Raw genomic sequence first — 23,574 nt, forward strand, 5'->3', positions numbered from 1 at the left:
AGAAAGATATGGTAATGAGCCCACAACAGTGATAAATGTAGAAAAACAAGCTTTACTGAAAAAATAACCATAGTCCAGGCATGAGTCCAAAAGCAAGAAATAGGCATCATAAAAAGCAAGAGAAGACCTTTTTTATGGTTTGCCCATTTATTTAGCCAACAATTTTCTAACCGTAATTATATGTCATTAGATTTAATTTCATATTCCATATATTTTATAGGGTATTTTTCCTGTTGAATTTTTTTTAATTCAAGACCAATCTTGAGAATAGTCAATCCAATGGACTAGTCCCTCACTAAATTGCAGTGTTAGTAAATCCCCATGAAACACCTTATCACATTAAAGAAATTCCTATATATAACATTATATTGGCAATTGGAGACATTTAGAGGACCTGATCTCAGTCACTTTTCCGCTCCATCCATAAACAAATTTTTTAACGTTTATCATTACATTCTAAGGTACGTTAAATAGTCCCACTGAAAAATATATTGCCAACAAAAATGGCTGTATTGGGAATTGGTTACAATAGGCTTTCAGACTTTATTATTGAGGAAAATCATCAAAGTATTTCCGACCACCCAAAATGTCTGCAGACATGATTTAGAAAGTAACAAGATTTCTCAAAAGAACTTCCAAAGAACCCATAGCTACCTTTAATGTTTTAGTCGTAGTAGAATAGCAAGGTGAAAAAAAATAGTGTCCAAGAGTAACATAAAATCTCACTTCCAGTTCCCAAATCAATACCTGGATGATCCATAAGCCATATGGGAGAGTCTCGTAGTCAACACATGATCCATTATGCTGGGCATAAATTACAAACTGCAATTCACAGTAAAAACATCAGTCAAATAGTCAGAAATAATGTCTGTGAAGTAAAATTGCGTTCTACAATTCAATGATCTAAAACATAAAAAACAAGTGTAAATCGTAAAGGTTGCAGAGACTTAACATTACCTTGGATTGGCCAAGCCATAGTTCTGGTATAAACACTATGGGGTGACGTTACCAAGTGAGGAATTTTCACTCCTACTACAGTAAGCTGTAAATTTCTGAAAAACTATGAAGTCACAGTTCATAAACTTGACCTTAACTTTATTTGCATAGTTAACCACACCTAGATGACACCCACTTTTTAAAAGTGCCAAGGACAGTGTAAAATAGCAAAAAGTCATATTTTTGCCCAAAAACTGAAGCAAAACCCTTAATAAATTTCCCTCATTGTGGCAAGAATAGAAATAAAGTCGTGGACAAATCACTGCTACTACATACTCAACCCATTATTTAAGAGGTTTCCCACTAAATAGATTTATTTCTTATCATCAGGATGAATGATATATTTATGGTCTCTGGAGTCTAATGACTGAAACTGTCACCAATATTGAGAATAGGGGGTCCTAAAATGCCCATAGATAGGCTGTGCACATGCAGTCAGAACTCCAGTGATCATATATTTTCTACCTATCAAGTAAATAGGTGATAAATGTATTAAGTGGGAGAAATCTGCTTCGAGTTTAAAGGGACGTTTATCCTTGATTATTAGATGTTTAAGTTATTCATTCTTCACTGTTGACAATTGTTTGCTTGTTAAAGAGGTAACTTGGCAATATACAGATTACAAAATGTACCCCCCCCCCAAACCCACAACAATCAGCTAATATGTCTAGGGAAATAGGAAGTGTTCAATTTATCTGCAGTGCCTCCACAGGGGAAGTAAAATATTACACAGTGTAGTAAAATATTACACAGTGTTGACTGAAATAAATGGATGGTTTGTGTAATGCAGGACAGGATAGAACCTCCAGAGTGAGAGATGCCCTTTGCAGCTGCTCTATACTAGGGCCAAGAAGTAAGAATCCTGAACAGTGGATCTCCTTTTTTAACTCATTACTACTAAATAAAGTACATAAAATATTAATTTTCTAAGCTGAACATCCCTTTCACATATAGTAAGTGAATAGTTACTTAGTACAGACTTCGCCAATTACACACAATGATAGGGAATTTTACTCTCCAGTGTTGTATGGTGATACTCACATAAAGGATAGGGTTTCCGTTTCCTCGAGGTCAAATTTTCCCCTTTTCAAATCATTCTGCAATATCTTACTGTGCAAAACTTCTAGGCAAGTGTAGAAAATATCTAAGTGAGGATGTTTTCAAAAGGACCCATATACCAATTTCGTATGCTGGTCTTAAAAAGAAAGTGAGTAGGCACTGCACTTACAGCTTCTCTTCCTTCTCTCCCTGCACCAGGGTCGGACAGGGTCAAAAATGCAGCCCTGCCACACAAACCCCACCAGCCCACATACTATAAGGGTATGTGCACACGGTCGGTATTGGCAGCGCTTTGAACGCAGTATACTTTTGGGCTCTTTCACACGTCAGTATCTCCGGTATGAGTGGTGACAGTTTCCACACGTACCGGAGACACTGACACACGCAGACCCATTCAAATCTATGGGTCTGTGTACACCTCATTGTGTTTTTGTGGACCGTGTGTCCATGTGCTCCACGCGGAGACAAGTCCGTTTTTTTGCGGACACACGGTCCACAAAACGTACCACACGGATGAGATCCGTGTGACATGTTCCGGCGACTGGGAATCGCGCTGTTCCCGCGCGCCAGTGCTGAATGCTGCCGTCTTCATTGTTACCTGCCGGCGCTGTGATCAGCACCAGCAGGGACCATGATGAAGATAGCAGTAGTGTACTCTCAGTGTCCCCACCTATAAAATTAGGAATAAAATAATAAAATCCTTATACTCACCTCTCCTAGGTGTCCCCTGCTGTAATCCATGCGACCGCTGCTGCAGAGAAGCCGGGGAGAATGAGCCGGAGCTGCAGCTCAGTGAGTGACAGAACACCGCTCCTGAGCTGCAGCTCCATAGCCGCGCCCCGGCTTCTCTGCAGCAGCAGTCGCATGGATGACAGCGGGGGACACCTAGGAGAGGTGAGTATAAGGATTTTATTATTTAATTCTTAATTTTACAGGTGGGGACACTGAGAGTACACTACTACTACCCTCATCATGGTCCCTGCTGGTGCTGACCATAGAGCCCTCAGGGAACCATGATGAGGGCAGCATTTAGCACCGGCTCCTTGGAACAGCGCTACCTGTAGTGCTGATTGCCAGGCGCCCGTCCGTGTGATCTAGATGCAGCACACGTGCCACACACAGATGCCACACGTAAAACACACATAGACACAAGGGCACACGGGGCACGGATATCTCCGATACCGTTTTTTCCAGTACCAGAAATATACGGACGTGTGAAACCGCACTTAAGCTGCTTCCAAAGCGCTGTAAGCAGGTGAATCCGCATGTGGTCATTGAACCATGTGGATTCACCGCATCCTATAGATTGCACTGATAGAATTTCTCTCGTGGAGACTAGCGACTCCACAAGAGAAATTAACATGCTGCGGTCTGGAAAGCCGCACCACATATCCGTGTCCGCAGGTGATCTGCAGGAGCACGGAGACGCATAGTGGACATGGGATTTCTACAAATCCCATCCACTATGCTGTAACATCTGTCCGCTGCGGATTGCACGCAGCTCAAGTGCGCTGCATGCATTCCGCAGCAATTACTGATCGTGTGCACGTACCTTAACACACATTACCTCCAATCAGTGAATTTTGCTTTACTTTGTTGTGCCCCTCACTCTCCTAAAAGGAGTTATTTGAAGAGCCGCATATGAATGGCGCCACAATGCGTATGATCGGCCACAGCTCCATTTACTCCATTTACATTGTGCTCTACAGAGCTCCGATTCTCAGGCTCATGGGGGTCCCAACAGTCAGATCTCCAGCGATTGGACAGTTATCATCTATCTAGAGGAGAGGGGATTACTTGGGATAATCAAATTAAACTGGTTTTCCAATATTTATTTTTATTTGGCCATAGTAATATTAAAAATGCTAAACCACTACTGTGCAGTGTACTGTGCAGTGTATATATACAGGACAGGAGGAGTGGTACTGTGCAGTGTATATATACAGGACAGGAGAAGTGGTACTGTGCAGTGTATATATAGAGGACAGGAGGAGTGGTACTATGCAGTGTATATATACAGGACAGGAGAAGTGGTATTATGCAGTGTATATATACGGGACAGGAGAAGTGGTACTGTGCAGTGTATATATACCGGACAGCAGGAGTGGTACTGTGCAATGTATATATACAGGAGAGGAGAAGTGGTACTGTGCAGTGTATATATACAGGACAGGAGGAGTGGTACTGTGCAGTGTATATATACAGGACAGGAGAAGTGGTACTGTGCAGTGTATATATACAGGACAGGAGGAGTGGTACTGTGCAGTGTATATATACAGGACAGGATAAGTGGTATTATGCAGTGTATATATACGGGACAGGAGAAGTGGTACTGTGCAGTGTATATATACAGGACAGGAGGAGTGGTACTGTGCAGTCTATATATACAGGAGAGGAGAAGTGGTGCTGTGCAGTGTATATATACAGGACAGGAGGGGTGGTACTGTGCAGTGTATATATACAGGACAGGAGAAGTGGTACTATGCAGTGCATATATATAGGACAGGAGAAGTGGTACTGTGCAGTGTATATACAGTACAGACCAAAAGTTTGGACACACCTTCTTATTTAAAGATTTTTCTGTAATTTCATGACTATGAAAATTGTACATTCACACTGAAGGCATCAAAACTATGAATTAACACATGTGGAATTATATACTTAGCAAAAAAGTGTGAAACAACTGAAAATATGTCTTATATTCTAGGTTCTTCAAAGTAGCCACCTTTTGCTTTGATGACTGCTTTGCACACTCTTGGTATTCTCTTGATGAGTTTCAAGAGGTAGTCACCGGAAATGGTTTTCACTTCACAGGTGTGCCCTGTCAGGTTTAATAAGTGGGATTTCTTGCCTTATAAATGGGGTTGGGACCATCAGTTGTGTTGTGCAGAAGTCAGGTACATACACAGCTGATAGTCCTACTGAATAGACTGTTAGAATTTGTATTATGGCAAGAAAAAAGCAGCTAAGTAAGGAAAAACGAGTGGCCATCATTATCATTACTTTAAGAAATGAAGGTCAGTCAGTCTGAAAAATTGGGAAAACTTTGAAAGTGTCCCCAAGTGCAGTTGCAAAAACCATCAAGCGCTACAAAGAAACTGGCTCACATGAGGACTGCCCCAGGAAAGGAAGACCAAGAATCACCTCTGCTTCTGAGGATAAGTTTATCCGAGTCACCGGCATCAGAAATCGCAGGTTAACAGCAGCTCAGATTAGAGACCAGGTCAATGCCACACAGAGTTCTAGAAGCAGACACATCTCTTCAACAACTGTTACGAGGAGACTTTGTGCAGCAGGCCTTCATGGTAAAATAGCTGCTAGGAAACCACTGCTAAGGACAGGCAACAAGCAGAAGAGACTTGTTTGGGCTAAAGAACACAAGGAATGGACATTAGACCAGTGGAAATCTATGCTTTGGTCTGATGAGTCCAAATTTGAGATCTTTGGTTCCAACCACGCAGAAAAGGTGAACGGATGGACTCAACATGCCTGGTTCCCACCGTGAAGCATGGAGGAGGAGGTGTGATGGTGTGGGGGTGCTTTGCTGGTGACACTTGGGGATTTATTCAAAATTGAAGGCATAATGAACCAGCATGGCTACCAGAGCATCTTACAGCGGCATGCTATTCCATCCGGTTTGCGTTTAGTTGGACCATCATTTATTTTTCAACAGGACAATGACCCCAAACACACCTCCAGGCTGTGTCAGGGCTATTTGACGAAGAAGGAGAGTGATGGGGTGCTACGCCAGATGACCTGGCCTCCACAGTCACCAGACCTGAACCCAATCGAGATGGTTTGGGGTGAGCTGGACCGCAGAGTGAAGGAAAAAGGGCCAACAAGTGCTAAGCATCTCTGGGAATTCCTTCAAGATTGTTGGAAGACCATTTCCGGTGACTACCTCTTGAAGCTCATCAAGAGAATGCCAAGAGTGTGCAAAGCAGTCATCAAAGCAAAAGCTGGCTACTTTGAAGAACCTAGAATATAAGACATATTTTCAGTTGTTTCACACTTTTTTTGTTAAGTATATAATTCCACATGTGTCAGTTCAAAGTTTTGATGCCTTCAGTGTGAAGGTACAATTTTCAAAGTAATGAAAATACAGAAAAATCTTTAAATGCGAAGGTGTGTCCAAACTTTTGGTCTGTACTGTATATACAGGACAGGAGAAGTGGCACTGTGCAATGTATATATACAGGACAGGAGAAGTGGTACTGTGCAGTGTATGTATACAGGACTGGAGAAGTGGCACTGTGCAATGTATTTATACAGGACAGGAGAAGTGGTAGTGTGCAGTGTATGTATACAGGATAGGAGAAGTGGTACTGTGCAGTGCATATATACAGGACAGGAGAAGTGGTACTGTGCAGTATATATACAGGACAGGAGAAGTAGTAATGTGCAGTGTATATGCACAGGACAGGAGAAGTGGTGCTGTGCTGTGTATATATACAGGACAGGAGGAGTGGTACTGTGCAGTGTATATGCACAGGACAGGAGAAGTGGTACTGTGCAGTGTATATATACAGGGCAGGTAAAGTGGTACTGTGCAGTGTATATATACAGGACAGGAGAAGTGGTATTGCACAGTGTCTATATACAGGACAGGAGAAGTGGTAGTGTGCAGTGTGTATGACGCGCCCCCTGGGACATATTCCTTTTTGAGGGGAATACCCGGCACCGGATCAGATGGGGGGGGGTTGTAGTCTCCGAGCGGCTGTGACCCGGTCCCGTGCCCAGGGCGTCAAGCTAAGTGTTATGTGGCAGTCCTACAGATGTTATTAAAGTTGTTTTGTGTCGACTACGCCACCCGTTGTGATGCGGTCACTGTGGCCGCCGCTGCTGCAGGGTCCGCTGAGGCTAATGGTGGGTGCGCAGCTTGGTGAGATAACCCCCAACGGGAGGGGTATAGCCTCAGAGGGGACAGGCGCAGAGGATGGGGGTTGTGGTGGTGCGGTGCAGCCGGCAATGAAGACAGACTCGGGTTGTGCAGTTAAGGGTGTTTACTTACTGCTGATGTTCCGGTCACTCCAGCTGCTAGTGACCACCCGAGCCGTGCTGCGTCCACCAGGTCCTGGATCCAGCCAACCCCCAAACAAGTCCAGAGCGTGGCCCTGAGATCTCCCTCTGTCCTTTCTTCAGCCGTCCCCACCAGTGATTCACCTAGGTCCAGCTCCCTCGGGCCTTCTTTTGGGACACCCTTGGCCCTGGGTTCCCTGACCCTTCATGTGGTTTGCCTTCAGGGTGAATGTGGTGGGTGACCGTGGCAAACGCTGCCCACGATCTCCGGTCTCTGGCTGGGGATTGTTTTCTGCCCCCACCAGCTTGGGTTCCGGTACCCTGATGCTGACTCCTCACCCGGTGTTCTAATTTGGGTTCTTGGGTCCCTTCAGTCTTCCCCCTCTGGGTCTTTCTCTGCTCCACTCTCTCTCTCTCCAGGGCTGCTGTTTCCTTCTCTCTCCTCTCCAACTGACTTGTTCTCAGCGTCTGACCCTGATCTAAGTTGGTGCCCTCCTTATATATCCCTCTATGTGTGAGCTCAGGTGACCAGCACCCAATGAGCTCCTATCACTACCCAGACTGCTCCCCCTATCTGCCCCTACACTACATGGGATGTACCACCCCCCTCCCACTCCAGCCAGGAACAGGCTCGGTTGTACCTGCACATTTCTAAGTGGGAGTACCGTCGGCCTGCTCCTCTGGAATGGGATGTATGTAGTGCATGCAGTCTATCTGAGCTCAGTTCCACACTCCTTCCTTACCCGGGAGTGGAATATCACACCTCTGGGTTGAGGTGCAATACCCCTGTAGCAGCCGAATCCTCAGGGTGCTACATATATATACAGGACAGGAGACATGGTACCGTGCAGTGTATATATAAAGGACAGGAGGAGTGGTACTGTGCAGTGTATATATACAGGACAGGAGGAGGTGTACTGTGCAGTGTGTATATATACAGATACTTAGATTTGCACGGTCTCAGCCCGGCACCTTGTCACTTCTGTAACCCTTGCCACCTTAACATAGCCCAGCTCTATTTCATGAACATTGTCATTTTGTAACCACATTAGTATTTTCCCAGTGAATACTGGAGGAATGGTACCTGTGTGAATGACTGTTCCGACAATGACAAACTCTTCAGAGCAAACTCTGCAGTTAGAGGCATTAGAAGCTATTAATTAGTGCACAATATACAAGGCCAGCTTTTCATAGTCAAATCTGTGTCTGGATTGCCCATCCTAACTCTGAGTTGTCCAGTCATTTATTTATTTACCTACCATAAAGATAAGTAGATAACCTCAGACTCCACACAGAATGCAAGACTCATCGATACACAATGGTACACTGACAACAGTAGCCAGGCAGCCCATTTTATGTCTTTACAGACCAGCCCATTGGACATCTGCCTGATAAGGCAGATTAGCAGTCCGGGCCTGCCTTACACCTACAGCTCTCCTGCTATTCTCCCTATTCTCCGCCCGCTGTCTACCTCTGGTCTGTAACTGACAGGTCACTGTAACATGAGTGATCTAGAGACAGGAGGCAGGCAGCAGGCGGGAAATAGGGAGAGCGGGGCAGGAGAGCTGTCAGTGTACGCCCCAATGCACTTGCAACTCATTAGCATACAATTTCAACTATGGATTTCTCTAAAACGGCAACATGGATTTCTACAAGAAAGATAAGGAATTACTCAGCATTAAAGCACTATTAAATACATGCTATTTTTATGGGATATAAAATCCTGATGACAGGTTCTCTTTATTGTTGGGCGTTCAAGAGTAAGATATGACTAATTCATTAAGGGGCACATGCATCTTAAGGGGCATCTTAACACCTTGCCAGACATGTTACTCCAGTCAACGACTAGAGTACATTTCTGGCATAGATTAATACTACTAAATTACATAGATCCACCTTGACAGATCTTTTTTTACAGTAAAAATTGGGTGAAAACACTTTGATGAATCGGGGTCAAAGTGTTTACTGCCTTATGAAAATTACTTCTGCTTAAAGAGGCACTCCTATTATGTTTTTTATTCATTAAATGTGTGTATATATGCATATTATTGTAGTGTACGTGTATTAATACACTCACCTACTGCCGTGCTCTCCGATGTCCAGCGTCGTTCTAAAGTAGACAATTGGTAAATTCTGTTTATTAATTATTTTGATTTATTAATCAAAATATTAATTATTAGGTGCAACTATTCAATTTAGGTTCTGTTCACATATTGCAGTGACATTACATTTTTTTGTTACAATTGCAGCAAAAAATACACAGGTTTGCTGCTATTTTCAATTTTTGGGGGATAATAACACTGTGATTATACCATGATCAAACATTTTTTACCATGGCAAAAAATGCAGCATTTGCATCAAGAAAGAAAATAATCAATAAAAGCATAAAAAGTCAAAGTTTAAAAATAGCAAACTTTTCAAAATTTTCAGTAAATTTTCTTTTTTTAGTAAACAAACATAAAACATAGTAACCTAAATCTACCACTAACATTAGATAGATTGTGTAATATAAAATATTCTGAGAATCAATGGGATTTGTAGAAGAAATCCAGAGCTATTACAGCATAAAATGGCGCAAAGCTATATTAGGAAGGACAAAACTGAGTGTGACGGGAAGGGGTTAAGAAGTAACAACATTGTACTAGGATACCATATAACAAATGTGTTCCCTATTCAGATTCTACAAGAGACACGTACACCGATGACTCCGAACATGGAACGTACGACTGCCGCACCGATCAATCTCTGCTTATTCAGCACAAACTTAACAGACAGAAACAAGCCTCTCGGAAATCTCAAAAGGTAATCCAGATTCCTCCTCCCCAATCGATATGTGTGGAGGTTTTACATTGCATACACACAACTTATGTACAGATAGCAATCAATTACATCCCAGCATATTAGTAAGAGGGTAGGATAAGCTGCGGGCTACTCATATAACATGATACCAAACGTATGACCCAAAGATTATCCTCAGGACGATTACTGTAAGGATTCTGCAAAACCTATACCTGGATTAGGATCTTTTGTTCTCAAAGTAGATGGTTAGATAATACAAAACAAAGTTATAGCTGAAGTTTTAGGTACTTTTATTGTGAACTTTAGATAGATAGATAGATAGATAGATAGATAGATAGATAGATAGATAGATAGATAGATAGATAGATAGATAGATAAATAGATAGATAGATACATACATACACTGCTAAAAAAAATAAAGGGAACACTTAAACAACAGAATATAACTCCAAGCAAATCAAACTTCTGTGAAATCAAACTGTCCACTTAGGAAGCAACACTGATTGACAATCAATTTCACATGCTGTTGTGCAAATGGAATAGACAATAGATGGAAATTATTGGCAATTATCAAGACACCCTCAATAAAGGAGTGTTTCTGCAGGTGGGGACCACAGACCACATCTCAGTACCAATGCTTTCTGGCTGATGTTTTGGTCACTTTTGAATGTTGGTTTTGCTTTCACACTCGTGGTAGCATGAGACGGACTCTACAACCCACAGAAGTTGCTCAGGTAGTGCAGCGCATCCAGGATGGCACATCAATGCGAGCTGTGGCAAGAAGGTTTGCTGTGTCTGTCAGCGTAGTGTCCAGAGGCTGGAGGCGCTACCAGGAGACAGTCCAGTACACCAGGAGAGGTGGAGGTGGCCGTAGGAGGGCAACAACCCAGCAGCAGTACAGCTACCTCCGCCTTTGTTGAAGGAGGAACAGGAGGAGCACTGCCAGAGCCCTGCAAAATGACCTTCAGCAGGCCACAAATGTGCATGTGTCTGCACAAATGGTTAGAAACCGACTCCATGAGGGTGGTATGAGGGCCCGACGTCCACAGATGGGGGTTGTGCTCGCAGCCCAACACCGTGCAGGACGTTTGGCATTTGCCACAGAACTAGGATTACCAGGATTGGCAAAGTCGCCACTGGCGCCCTGTGCTCTTCACAGATGAAAGAAGGTTCACACTGAGCACATGTGACAGACGTGACAGAGTCTGGAGATGCCGTGGAGAGTGATCTGCTGCCTGCAACATCCTTCAGCATGACCGGTTTGGCAATGGGTCAGTAATGGTGTGGGGTGGCATTTCCTTTGGAGGGCCACACAGCCCTCCATGTGATCGCCAGAGGTAGCCTGACTGCCATTAGGTACCGAGATGAGATCTTCAGACCCCTTGTGAGACCATATGCTGGTGCGGATGGCCCTGGGTTCCTCCTAATGCAGGACAATGCCAGACCTCATGTGACTGGAGTGTGTCAGCAGTTCCTGCAAGATGAAGGCATTGAAGCTATGGACTGGCCCGCCGGTTCCCTAGACCTGAATCCGATTGAGCACATCTGGGACATCATGTCTCGCTCCATCCACCAGCGTCACGTTGCACCACAGATTGTCCAGGAGTTGGCGGATGCTTTAGTCCAGGTCTGGGAGGAGATCCCACAGGAGACCATCCGCAACCTCATCAGGAGCATGCCCAGGCATTGTAGGGAGGTCATACAGACACGTGGAGGCCACACACAATACTGAGCCTCATTTTGACATTACATCAAAGTTGGATCAGCCTGTAGTGTGTTTTTCCACTTTAATTTTTGGGGGTGACTCCAAATCCAGGCCTCCATTGGTTAATAAATTTGATTTCCATTGATGATTTTTGTGTGATTTTGTTGTCAGCACATTCAACTTTGTACAGAACAAAGTATTCAATGAGAATATTTCATTTATTCAGATCTAGGATGTGTTATTTGAGTGTTCCCTTTATTTTTTTGAGCAGTGTACTTAGATATTAGGCTGATAATAGATAATAGATAGATACATACATAGATATGAGATAGATAGATACCATATTTTTCGGACTATATGATGCACCGGACAATAAGACGCACCTAGGTTTTAGAGGAGGAAAATAGAAAAAAAATGTAAGCAAAAAATGTGGTCTTGATGCCCTGTTAAGGGTCTGCTGCTGACACTGTTATATGGGTAATGTCCCCCAATTATGTTAATATCCTCCATCCTAGTATATACGGCCTCCTCCTTCCTGTAATACGTGGCCCTCATCCCCATCCTGATATGCATGGCACCCCAATCCACCATCCTGGCATACATGGCACCCCAATCCCCCATCCTGGTATGCATGGCAGCACTCATCCCCCATCCTGGTATGTATGGCCCCCTTCATCTCTCTTCCTGGTATGTATTGCACCCTTCATCCTGGTATGTATGGCCCCCCTCATACACATTCCGGTATGTATGAGCCCCGCTCACCCCTATCCTGGTATGTATGGCACCTTCATCCCTCTTCCTGGTATATAAGGCACCCTTCCTCCCTGTATGTATGCCCCCCCTCACCATGGTATGCTTGGCACCCTTCATCCCTATAAATATGGCCCCCCTCATCCTGGTATGCTTGTCCCCCCTGATCCCTGTCACGCTGCACACAAAAAAAGTAAACAATCATACTCACCTCCTCTCTCCTCCAGTGCTTTAATAGCAGGCACACATGACCGCAGAGCGGCAGCAGGAGCCGCGCTGCGGCTACTGTGTGCATTCTGCTAGGGAGAATGAATGGTCACTGCTCCCCATGCACACAGTCCCGGCGTGGGGAGCAGTGACTATTCCGGCACAGAAGATCACTGTGTGAGGGCGCATGGCAGGGATGCCATGTGCGGCTCACACAGTGAGAATCCTGTTGGCAGCAGAGCGGGGCGCAGCACTGGAGGACAGAGGAGGTGAGTTTATTTTTTTGTGTGCAGAGTGACAGGGATCAGGGGGGGCAAGCATACCAGGATGAGGGGGGCCATACATACAGGGATGAAGGGTGCCAAGCATACCAGGATGAGGGGGGAGGGCATACATAGAGGGATGAAGGGTGCCATACTTACCAGGAGCCACACTGTAGGCACAGTGTGCCGGCTATAAAGAAAAATGAATATTCACTGCTCCCCATGCCCATGGGCGTGGGGAGCAGTGAATGTTAATTTTCTTTAGTAGCGGGCACAATTTAGGCTACAGCAGGTGGCTGCTGCCTCCTGTGACCCGCTACTCTGCTGCTGTCACTCCCCTCACATCCCCCACCACCCACAGCCACCGTATTTATGTATATCGGACTATAAGATGCACCCCCCACTTTCCTCCAAAATTTTGGAGGAAAAAAGTGCGTCCTATAGTCCGAAAAATATGGTAGATAGATAGATAGATGAACCATGAATAAGTAAAGGAAGGCAGCCCTTCAAATTACAAAAAAAAGACATCTGTTAGACCAAGAGCTCATTCACATGGCTGTATTTTCAGTCCAAGTGCTGTCCGTGTAAGAAGCAGACTGCATTCGGACAAATGTTATTCAATGGGGCAGTGCTGATGATGATTTTTTTCACTGACCGAATCTGCATGTGAAAAGAAATTGCAGCATGTACTAGTTTCTTCCATAAATCGGATTAGACTCGCCCATTCAAGTCTATGGTTCAGCAAAAAAAAATTGGATACCATACGGAACCAGAATATAGCATGCCATTTTCTCTATACATTGCAATTCTGTAACATAGGAAACTGTAAATGGTCTTGTAAATGATCAATAGCTGCTGTATAAAAACAGATTGTATACGGACTGCACACAGATGACAAATGAGGAAAAAATCACCCGAGTTTTCTGCATGAAACTCTGAATGATTTTTTATACAGTCATGTGAGCCTAGCCTAAGGCTATGTGCACACAAAGCGGTTTTAATGCATTTTCACTCTGTTTTTTCCTCGGAAACACATTAAAACCACTTGTTAATAGGTCTGCCATGTATAGCAATGCTAATCCGGATGTGCTGTAAACATGATGCGGAAATTTCCGCTCTGGATTCGCATTGCGGCAAAAACCTCAGCAGGATCATTTCTAGAGTGATTCCGCTGCAAATTCACGACCATTGACTTGCATTGAATCGCCGCAAACCCACATGTATAATATTTATACATGCGGATTTGCTGCGTTTCAATGAAAATCAATAGGCGCGAAATCGCGCCGGAATCGCCCTGTGGGTGGTACCCGAGTCGGGAGAGGATGCTGCTACTCCTCTCATCCGACCGCTGCTCTGGCTGGTAACAGCGAGAGCAGCTTGGATGTGAGGAGCAGCAGTCTGCTCTTCCCAGCCGACGTTCCCACGGTAGTAAAAAAAGAATAAAAATGAATAAATAAATAAACCTGTATACTCACCTGTCCGGCGGCCCTCGGGGTCCTCCTGGTTCCCGGCGGCAATGCTGTCTCCCCGGCAGACAAGGGTACACTGCAGGGCGTGGGCTCGCACCATGCAGTGTACCGAGCTGCCAGGACCCGCAGTGACGTCACAAATCAGCTGATGGTCACGAGACCATCAGTTGATTGCTGACGCCGGTAATCAGCTGATTGGTCTCGTGACCAATCAGCTGATGCTCACCCTGGGAACATTCGCAAGAATGTTCCCATGGTGTTTAGCTCACGGGGGCTCATCAGCTGATCTTCAGCTTGTGAACCCCAGTGACCTCATGCAGCATGTATACTGACAGGGGGTGATTTTACACCCCTGTCAGTATACAGTGCTGTATTCTACAGCTGTGACTTCAATGATTTCTGATGTCACAGCTGTAGAAGTGACCCGGATCGACGTGGGACACTCGGCGGTGACGGGGGACAGGTGAGGCATATGGTTGTTTGTTATTTTTTTTTCAGGAGATTGAGGGCTTCGCAGAAGCGTATAATAAAAAAATTATAGAACCATGTGTTTTTTATTTCAATAAAATGCTTTATTATGACCGTGTCTTTTATTGAAAAGTGGCGACAATTTTACTACGCAGTTAGTAATAGGGGCGTCTTATAGACGCCCTCCATTACTAGCCTAGGCTTCATGTCAGCTGCCAATACAAGGCTGACGTGAACCCCAACCCCATTACCCCACTGCCACTGCTACAGGGCAGTAGGAAGAGCGAGGCTAAGCGCTAGATTTGGCGCATCTTATGGATGCGCCATTTCTGGGTATGCTGAGGGGTGATATTAATAGCCGCGGAGGGGGCTAGTATCCATGGCCCCTTCCATGGCTATTAATATCAGCCTGCTGCTGTCTAGTTTAGCCTTTGCTGGTTAGATTTTATAGAGGGACCTGACATCAATTTTTTTCCGGAGTCCTTCTGTAATTTAGCCAGTAAAAGCTAAACAAACAGCTATGGGTTGATATTAATAGCCAGGGAACATGGTTGGCTAATGGCCCCATCCGCGGCTACTAATATCAGTCCCCAGCGGTCGGCTTTCCCTCTGCTGATTATAAAAATGACGCAGAACCCCACACCATTTTTTTTTTACTTTAGGTTCTGTGCCCATAATTCAGACGTAGCATCGCTTTGGATGCAAATTTTTGCTGCGTCCAAAACGTTGCATTCTATTGAACGCAGGTAAATCCACATGTGTTCACTGAACCATGTGGATTTACCACATTCAATACATTCTAGTGGTCAAATTTCTGTTGTGGAGACTAGCGACTCCACAAGAGAATTTGACATGCTGCGGTCCTGAAACACGCGCCGCATGTCAGTGTCCATGAGTGATTCGCAGCCTCTGATGCACGCATAGTGGATGTGGTATTTCTAGAGATCCCATCCACTATAACGTAACATCTGGACGCTGCAAGTTTGACGCTGTATAAAAACGCAGCGTCAAATCTGCAGTGGCTGCTGATCGTGGCCACATACCCAAACTCACCAGCAGCGTATCAATTTCTGTAGCAGACACGCTAGTCTCTGCTGCAGATTTTGATCAATTGAAGTGACATTATATGTGGTGGATTCACATGCACTGACAACAAAAGTGCAGAATTAGAGCACCGCGTTTTAGACGCAAAATAAATACGTTGTGTCCAAAGCGCTGCTGAGTGCTGATCGGGGGGACATAGTGGCTAACGAACAAGCTGTGAGATGTTATTTAATGGCCAGGGATCATGTTTGCATAATGGCACCTTCCCTGGCTAAAATTAACAGCTCACAGCAGTCGCATAAATTATATGAATAGAAATACTAATGAAGATTGTGTGAATGGGACTAGCTGACACCCAGCTCTTTTGTTTGGTTATGTCAAGGTGTCAATCAGACCTTTTCATGACCAAACTTTAATTAAAGAAACATAAAGACACAATGTAAACACGTTATATGAAATATAACAGACCCATTCTTTAATCATTTCAGTGAACCAATATACTCACCCCAGTTCTTATGGTAATCCAAGGGTTTAAGCAATGTCCCACCAAATAACTTTATTTAGCTCCAAAAAGAATTCATTGATGTACAAAAACGCTTAAAAAAAGCTTACAAAAATGCTTGTAAAATGCGTCAAAAATGCATGTAAATCTGCACACATTTTTTTCTGCCAGGGAGAGTCAAAAACGCTCAGGAAATTTCTGCTTCAAATCCTGAACATGTGCACATACCCTAAGAGTGAGAATTCAGTCCAACGTTTTCACCTTTGCAAAAATTCCAAGGGTTGGACTGAAATGTCGCTGTTGGGCTGATGCAAGTCCTTGCTGTTTTGTGCTGCTTTACTACGCTGCTCAAAAAAATAAAGGGAACACTCAAATAACACATCCTAGATCTGAATGAATGAAATATTCTCATTGAATACTTTGTTCTGTACAAAGTTGAATGTGCTGACAACAAAATCACACAAAAATCATCAATGGAAATCAAATTTATTAACCAATGGAGGCCTGGATTTGGCGTCACCCCCAAAATTAAAGTGGTAAAACACACTACAGGCTGATCCAACTTTGATGCAATGTCCTTAAAACAAGTCAAAATGAGGCTCAGTATTGTGTGTGGCCTCCCTACAATGCCTGGGCATGCTTCTGATGAGGTTGCGGATGGTCTCCTGTGGGATCTACTCCTACACCTGGACTAAAGCTTCCGCCAACTCCTGGACAGTCTGTGGTGAAACGTGACGTTGGTGGATGGAGCGAGACATGATGTCCCAGATGTGCTCAATCGGATTCAGGTCTGGGGAACGGGCAGGCCAGTCCATAGCTTCAATGCCTTCATCTTGCAGGAACTGCTGACACACTCCAGCCACATGAGATCTGGCATTGTCCTGCATTAGGAGGAACCCAGGGCCATCCGCACCAGCATATGGTCTCACAAGGGGTCTGAAGATCTCATCTCGGTACCTAATAGCAGTCAGGCTACCTCTGGCGAGCCCATGGAGGGCTGTGCGGCCCTCCAAAGAAATGCCACCCCACACCATTACTGGCCCACTGCCAAACCAGTCATGCTGAAGGATGTTGCAGGCAGCAGATCGCTCTCCACGGCGTCTCCAGACTCTGTCACGTCTGTCACATGTGCTCAGTGTGAACCTGCTTTCATCTGTGAAGAGCACAGGACGCCAGTGGCGACTTTGCCAATCCTGGTGTTCTGTGGCAAATGCCAAGCGTCCTGCATGGTGTTGGGCTGTGAGCACAACCCCTATATGTGGACGTCGGGCCCTCATACCACCCTCATGGATTCGGTTTCTAACCGTTTGTGCAGACACATGCACATTTGTGGCCTGCTGGAGGTAATTTTGCAGGGCTCTGGCAGTGCTCCTCCTGTTCCTCTTTGCACAGAGGCAGAGGTAGCGGTCCTGCTGCTGGGTTGTTGCCCTTCTACGGCCCCCTCCACGTCTCCTGGTGTACTGGACTGTCTCCTGGTAGCGCCTCCAGCCTCTGGACACTACGCTGACACAGCAAACCTTTTTGCCGCCACAGCTCGCATTGATGTGCCATCCTGGATGAGCTGCCCTACCTGAGCAACTTCTGTGGGTTGTAGAGTCCGTCTCATGCTACCACGAGTGTGAAAGCACAACCAACATTCAAAAGTGACCAAAACATTAGCCAGAAAGCATTGGTACTGAGATGTGGTCTGTGGTCACCACCTGCAGAACCACTCCTTTATTGAGGGTGTCTTGACAATTGCCAATAATTTCCATCTATTGTCTATTCCATTTGCACAACAGCATGTGAAATTGATTGTCAATCAGTGTTGCTTCCTAAGTGGACAATTTGATTTCACAGAAGTTTGATGTACTTGGAGTTATATTCTGTTGTTTAAGTGTTCCCTTTATTTTTTTGAGCAGTGTATATTTCTTTTATTGGCTATTATGTAAATCATGGGACCAGACTCCAGGTCCTGTCTTTCACAGTTCTGCTTCCATTCCTTGTTATATCAAAAATAGAAGGTAGAAGTAAAACAAAGCAGCATTATGGATGAAAATCTCAGGACTAGCAATAGGCACATTGATTCAAATGGAATTTAATTCTATTTGAATTTTACAAAAATTTGTATACTCCAGAAAATTTATTTATTTTTTATATTGGCTCCAATGCAATTCAACACAATAGTGGCTTTGTGGACACCATTTTGCAGAACTATAAAAAGCCTGCAAAAGGAAAATAAAAGAAAAATAATGCTCATCTCTCCGCTCACCTCTCCGGCCACACCACTGCACACTGACTGTCCAGTCCTCAGATCTCTTCTTTCTGCTGTATGGCACCAGATTTCTGGTGTCTTTCTTCTTTCTAGAATGGGACTTCCAGCCGCCACACGGGTCTTGAAGATCACTTATATGGAGGTTGTGATGGAAATCATGACGTCACAATGTTGTTACCTTGCGGCATGCAGGGATGTCTGAGGTCTGGTCACAACCGGAAGTCTCATTCTGGAGTGAAGACACCAGAGATGCGACGTGCTATGATGGAAAGAAAAAACTCTTAGGATTTGTGTCCACGATCAGGCTATAGCAGCGCTTTGGAAGCAGAGTATTTTTGCTCCATCCAAAGCGCTGCATCCAATCATGCGTGTAAATCCGCATGTGTTCATTGAACTATGCGGATTTACCGCATCCAATACATTCTATTGGGGAAATTTCTGTTGCAGAGACTAGGGTCTCTACAACAGAAATTGACAAGCTGCGGCTCCTAAACCTGCATCGCCGGTGAGTTTATGCGGCATCAAATAGAAGTACAGTGGGCATGGGATTTCCATAAATTCCATCCACTGTGCTTGTATTGTAGAACGCAATGTTTTGGACACAGCACAGGTGAGCTGATTCCAAAACGATGCCATTATGAAACGTGGGCACGTACCCTAAAGACCGGACAGTGGGCAGCAAGCAGTGGGGCAGCCAGAGAGCTGAGCAGTTAGGTGAGGATTAGTCTTTTGGAGGTTTTTACATACTATGTTTATTGTAGCGGGGATCTGAAGAGACCCCACAGTATAATAAGGAACATTTAATTCACAGAGAATCAAATGCGAATCAAATGTCCTGGTAAAATCCACGTGATTTGGCAGATTTAAATCAGATCTGCTCACTCTACTCATGACCAAGACTAATCCAAATCCAAATAATATCCAATGCCATCCAAATAATAAGCATAAAAAACTGCAAATGAGAAGATCGATAGAAAGTCAGATAGATAGATAAAGGTTGGTCGCAACCGAAACATTGCCACACCTTATGGGTTAATAAAGTCCACTTCTTTCACGAAATAATTTTTTGGAGTGCTGCCTGCCTTTTTTTTATTGATAGCTACACAGCTATACCCAAGTTATTGTACATAATATACCTGTATTAATATTGTGCTCAATCTTTTTTCAGTGTAAAGAAGATACAGTGAACAAAGAAAAGCAAAGATTCCCGGCACACTCGGATCCGGTATGGACATGTTACTTATGTATTATTTACTCCAGGTTTTCATGTTTATGTAAATATCTATAAATGATCTCAATATTATTAGTTGTATGAAGTGTTGGTATGTTGCTCTAGTGACTGTTTCTCAGGCTTCTCCCAGTCACTTTCAGTAATTTTGCAGTCACTTATTTGCCATGACCTCCCTCCCATGTCTGTCTGATATACAGTGGACTGTCTTCTCACTTCACTATAGAGGTGGATCAGTGCATTGATCTGCATGTGTTTTATGTAATTGATATGTTGTGTCTTCAGTAATCTGTTCTCTATTTTGTTTTATCATTTCACGGAATATTCTTAAAACTCCTCTTCCCGGGAGAAAAATATTCATGTATTAAACATTGAAAGGAAGAAGGAAACTGTTCCATCTCCACACGTCCATAAGTGGAGTAATAGTGTCCATTCCGGTGTCAAAAGCACAGCAGACTTTGACCTCATTACATTTTAAAGACATTTACTTGGCATCTGGTAGAAGCTGCTGAGCTCGCACATGTGTAGTATTGGAGCACTTAACCAATGGAAGATATGAGAGCTTTAAACTTCATCTGAAACTGACTCAATACATATGAAAAAACAACGCTACCAATGAAAAAAAAAGTACCCCACCTAATCCGTACAGAGCAGATAGGTGTAACTGTGTATTCACAATTAATGAGGTTGTCCCAAGGTTGACATTTAATTTAAGCGCGATAGGGTCTTATCCAAATAATGTATATAATAAAGCGGTGATTAATCACCTAGTTTGGTTGTGTGAGGCATAACACTAGTAGAGTTTCAAATTAGAGGTTTTCCAGCTGCTGCAGCTCCATAGGTTGGCAAATCCAATGTGGTATTCATCTGAGATGTGCGTAACCTGCGCTGTCCACAAATGTGGACTATGTCCACAAATAATTCCAAAGTGCAATCTAGAGGTAACAGTGGGGTTTATTCTCAATGCGTTCTGAAGTTATCAAAACTTCTTCAGGAGAGCTACAGTTATTGTGGCTCTCCTGAAGAAGTTTTGAGAACTTCGAAACGCGTTGAGATAAACCGCAGTGTTACCTCTAGACTGCATATTGCAATTATTTGTGGACATACTACAAGCAGTGCTGGTTACCCACATCTCAGATTACCTGAAGGTTGACATTTAGTCATTCATAAAATCTCCATGCAAAATGGCACTAATGTTTTATCTATACCTATGATGAGAGGGTTGCCTGGTCCCATGTCCAGAGGTGTCCACACATGTGCAATTCCCTTCATTGAGGTATGTTGGAGATGCATAACCAGCTGAGCCAAGTGGGCCCTTATTTATTTATTTTACTTAAATATCGCTATTAATTCCTCAGTGCTTTACAGACATCATCACTGTCTCCATTGGGGCTCACGATTGATTGAATCAAGGACGATGTCTTATTTTGATTGCTTCAATGAGCATTTATTTAAAAATAAAATATTATTAAAACACTGTTTTACACTGGACACCGTCCTTGATTCAATAGTGACAACAGAAGACAGTGCTGATCCTGGTCTCCATTTCTGATTCTTCCACTGTGGGAAACTCCTGGAAGCGGTTTCCCCTGTCTCTCCAGGAACAGTTGCAGTCTATCACTTTTGAATCCAAACCAAAAGGAGAGTTGTGCCTCAGGCAGCACAACTACCGTATTTTTCGGACTATAAAACGCACCGGACCATAAGACGCACCCCAAATTTTGGGGTGGAAAATAGGAAAAAAAATTATTTTCGATAAGTTAGGGGTCCTTCTTATAGTCTGAATAGGTATCTTACCTGGAGGGGCGGTGGAGCGGGGGTCAAAGGAGGCAGGGTCCTCCAGGAAGCTGGGCCTGGTGCTGATGTCTTGCGTTGGGCGCCTGACGCTGGTGGCCTGGGCGTCTGGTGGCCTGGACCCCTGCTGTCACCACCGCCAGCTGCTGCCGCTGCTGTTCCCATTGCACCACCACCGATAAGTTACTTTAGGACCATAAGACGTACCCCCCATTTTCCTCCTAAATTTGGGGGGGAAAAAGTGCGTCTTATGGTCCGAAAAATATGGTATATCAGGTGAGCAAGTTTTCTAATACAACTTACCTTTTACAACTTGACAGAAGCTCACTACGCTTAGATGGCGCCACGTCTTTGTTTCTCTTTTAGGATACTCCATACAATAGTAATCTAATTTCCCTATCAGTATGTCTTTTGGAGTGTGGGAGTGTCTCGCCCAGGGAAATATAGGGGACTCGGTACCCGTCCTTTTACCTTATTTAGGATGTCACGGCAGTCGGCTCCCGGGCCCATACTCTGGGGTCTCTCTTAAAAAGGGGTTTTAGTGTACAGTTTGTCTCGTGACGCCACCTGTGGTTTCCGGTAATAGTTACCGGCGCTGCTGCAGACCTCCGGGGGTGATGGGATGGCAGCTGGGATGTTTCTGCTCCTCACAGGGGGAGCGGGCCCCCGGGGCAGTGTAGGTGCAGATGGTGATGCTGGGCGTTGTAGTGCAAGAGAGAGATGGCGCAGCGGAAATAACTGATGGAGGCAGGGGAGTGCAGTCATCCGAGTTTACTCACAGTTCTGTTTAAGTTCCTCAGGTACACTGTACGGGTGTCAGCCTTCCACATTGCACTGCATCTACCAGACAAGGGGTTCAGTACTTTCTCAAGTATATCAGGAGCGCTTGACGGAACCCCCCTTTTGTATATTCCTTTCTAGATCGACTTCCCGAGCTGGGTCTTCTCCCTCCTGCCCTGCGCTTCCCCACACAAAGTCCCGATCGGGTACTCTGAAGTCCCTCTGGGTAACGTGGAGTTCCCGGACCTATTTAGTGCCCTTCACGGCGGCTAGGGTGAGGTTGTGGCAACTGCACCATGGAAGTGCAGAATCCTCCGGTTTTCCAGCCGAGACCTGGAGTAACACGGCTGGTTCAGGGACCGGTTCCCTTCTTGCGGCCTGATCCCTCTGACACCTGGCAGACTCGGGCGTACGGGTGGCTTCCTGCTCCTTCCGTACCCCTGGGATCCCATATGTTACCGGAGCCTTTCTCCTCTGCTCTCCTCCTGGGCCTCTCTTACTAGGCTCCAGTCATGGAGCAGAGCTCCTGAAGAGACTCTGCTCCCCTCCTCTCCTTACTACTCACTGACTGCACAGTACTGCACTGCTCTGCCACCCTAAGATGGCTTCCCTATATATACCTCCTATAATGGTGCTCCCCTATTCTACATCCTCCACCCACACCCACTACTGGTTCCCCCTCTCTTTGGTTCCCCCCACTCCAGCCAGAGACAGGGCAGCAGAAGAAGTGCATAATGCCCTTCCAGCCGGCCTGGAGTAGTGTAGTGTTGAATGCGGGTGTTGGGGTCCCAGGCAGCAGTCCCTCCTTACCTGAGAAAAGGAGATGCCACACCTCTGGGTGAGGTGCAGTACCTCTGTGGTGACTGAACCCTCAGGGGCGCCACAGGAGGAAACCCACATAAACACGGGGAGAACATACAAACTCCTTGCAGATGTTGTCTTTGGTAGGATTTGAACCCAGGACTCCAGCGCTGCAAAGCAACAGTGCTAACCACTGAGCCACCGTGCAATCCACCTCTTTAAACCATGTTTTCTTAAAGGAAAATGCACCAGAATTATTTTTTATAGCTTTTTTTTGCAAGGGGTTGCCTTATAAGTTTCACAAACCACTGGCTATTCAGCTAGTTAGGTAGTATTATATCAAATATATTGGCTTCTATGTAATATATTGATGCTGCCTTGAACAGGTGAGCCCACAATGTATATAGAAGGGGGTTGCCATGATGAGACATCCTCA

At 44.7% G+C, this 23,574-nt stretch overlaps 1 protein-coding gene across 2 annotated transcripts in view; it reads left to right on the top strand.

The window, feature by feature from the left end:
- The window catches only part of ANO3 (anoctamin 3), a 955,742-nt gene that overhangs the window by 582,643 nt on the left and 349,525 nt on the right, over positions 1–23,574 (top strand). For both annotated transcript variants that reach the window (XM_073658056.1, XM_073658057.1), the window contains exons 3-4: positions 9,752–9,876; positions 19,704–19,760. In XM_073658056.1, coding sequence (XP_073514157.1) covers positions 9,752–9,876; positions 19,704–19,760 — 182 coding nt within the window. The remainder of the gene's footprint in view (positions 1–9,751; positions 9,877–19,703; positions 19,761–23,574) is intronic.

Source organism: Phyllobates terribilis, unplaced genomic scaffold (assembly GCF_046119375.1).
Source record: "Phyllobates terribilis strain yellow unplaced genomic scaffold, ASM4611937v1 Scaffold_13__5_contigs__length_258822181, whole genome shotgun sequence".
NCBI classification, from domain to species: Eukaryota; Metazoa; Chordata; class Amphibia; order Anura; family Dendrobatidae; genus Phyllobates; species Phyllobates terribilis.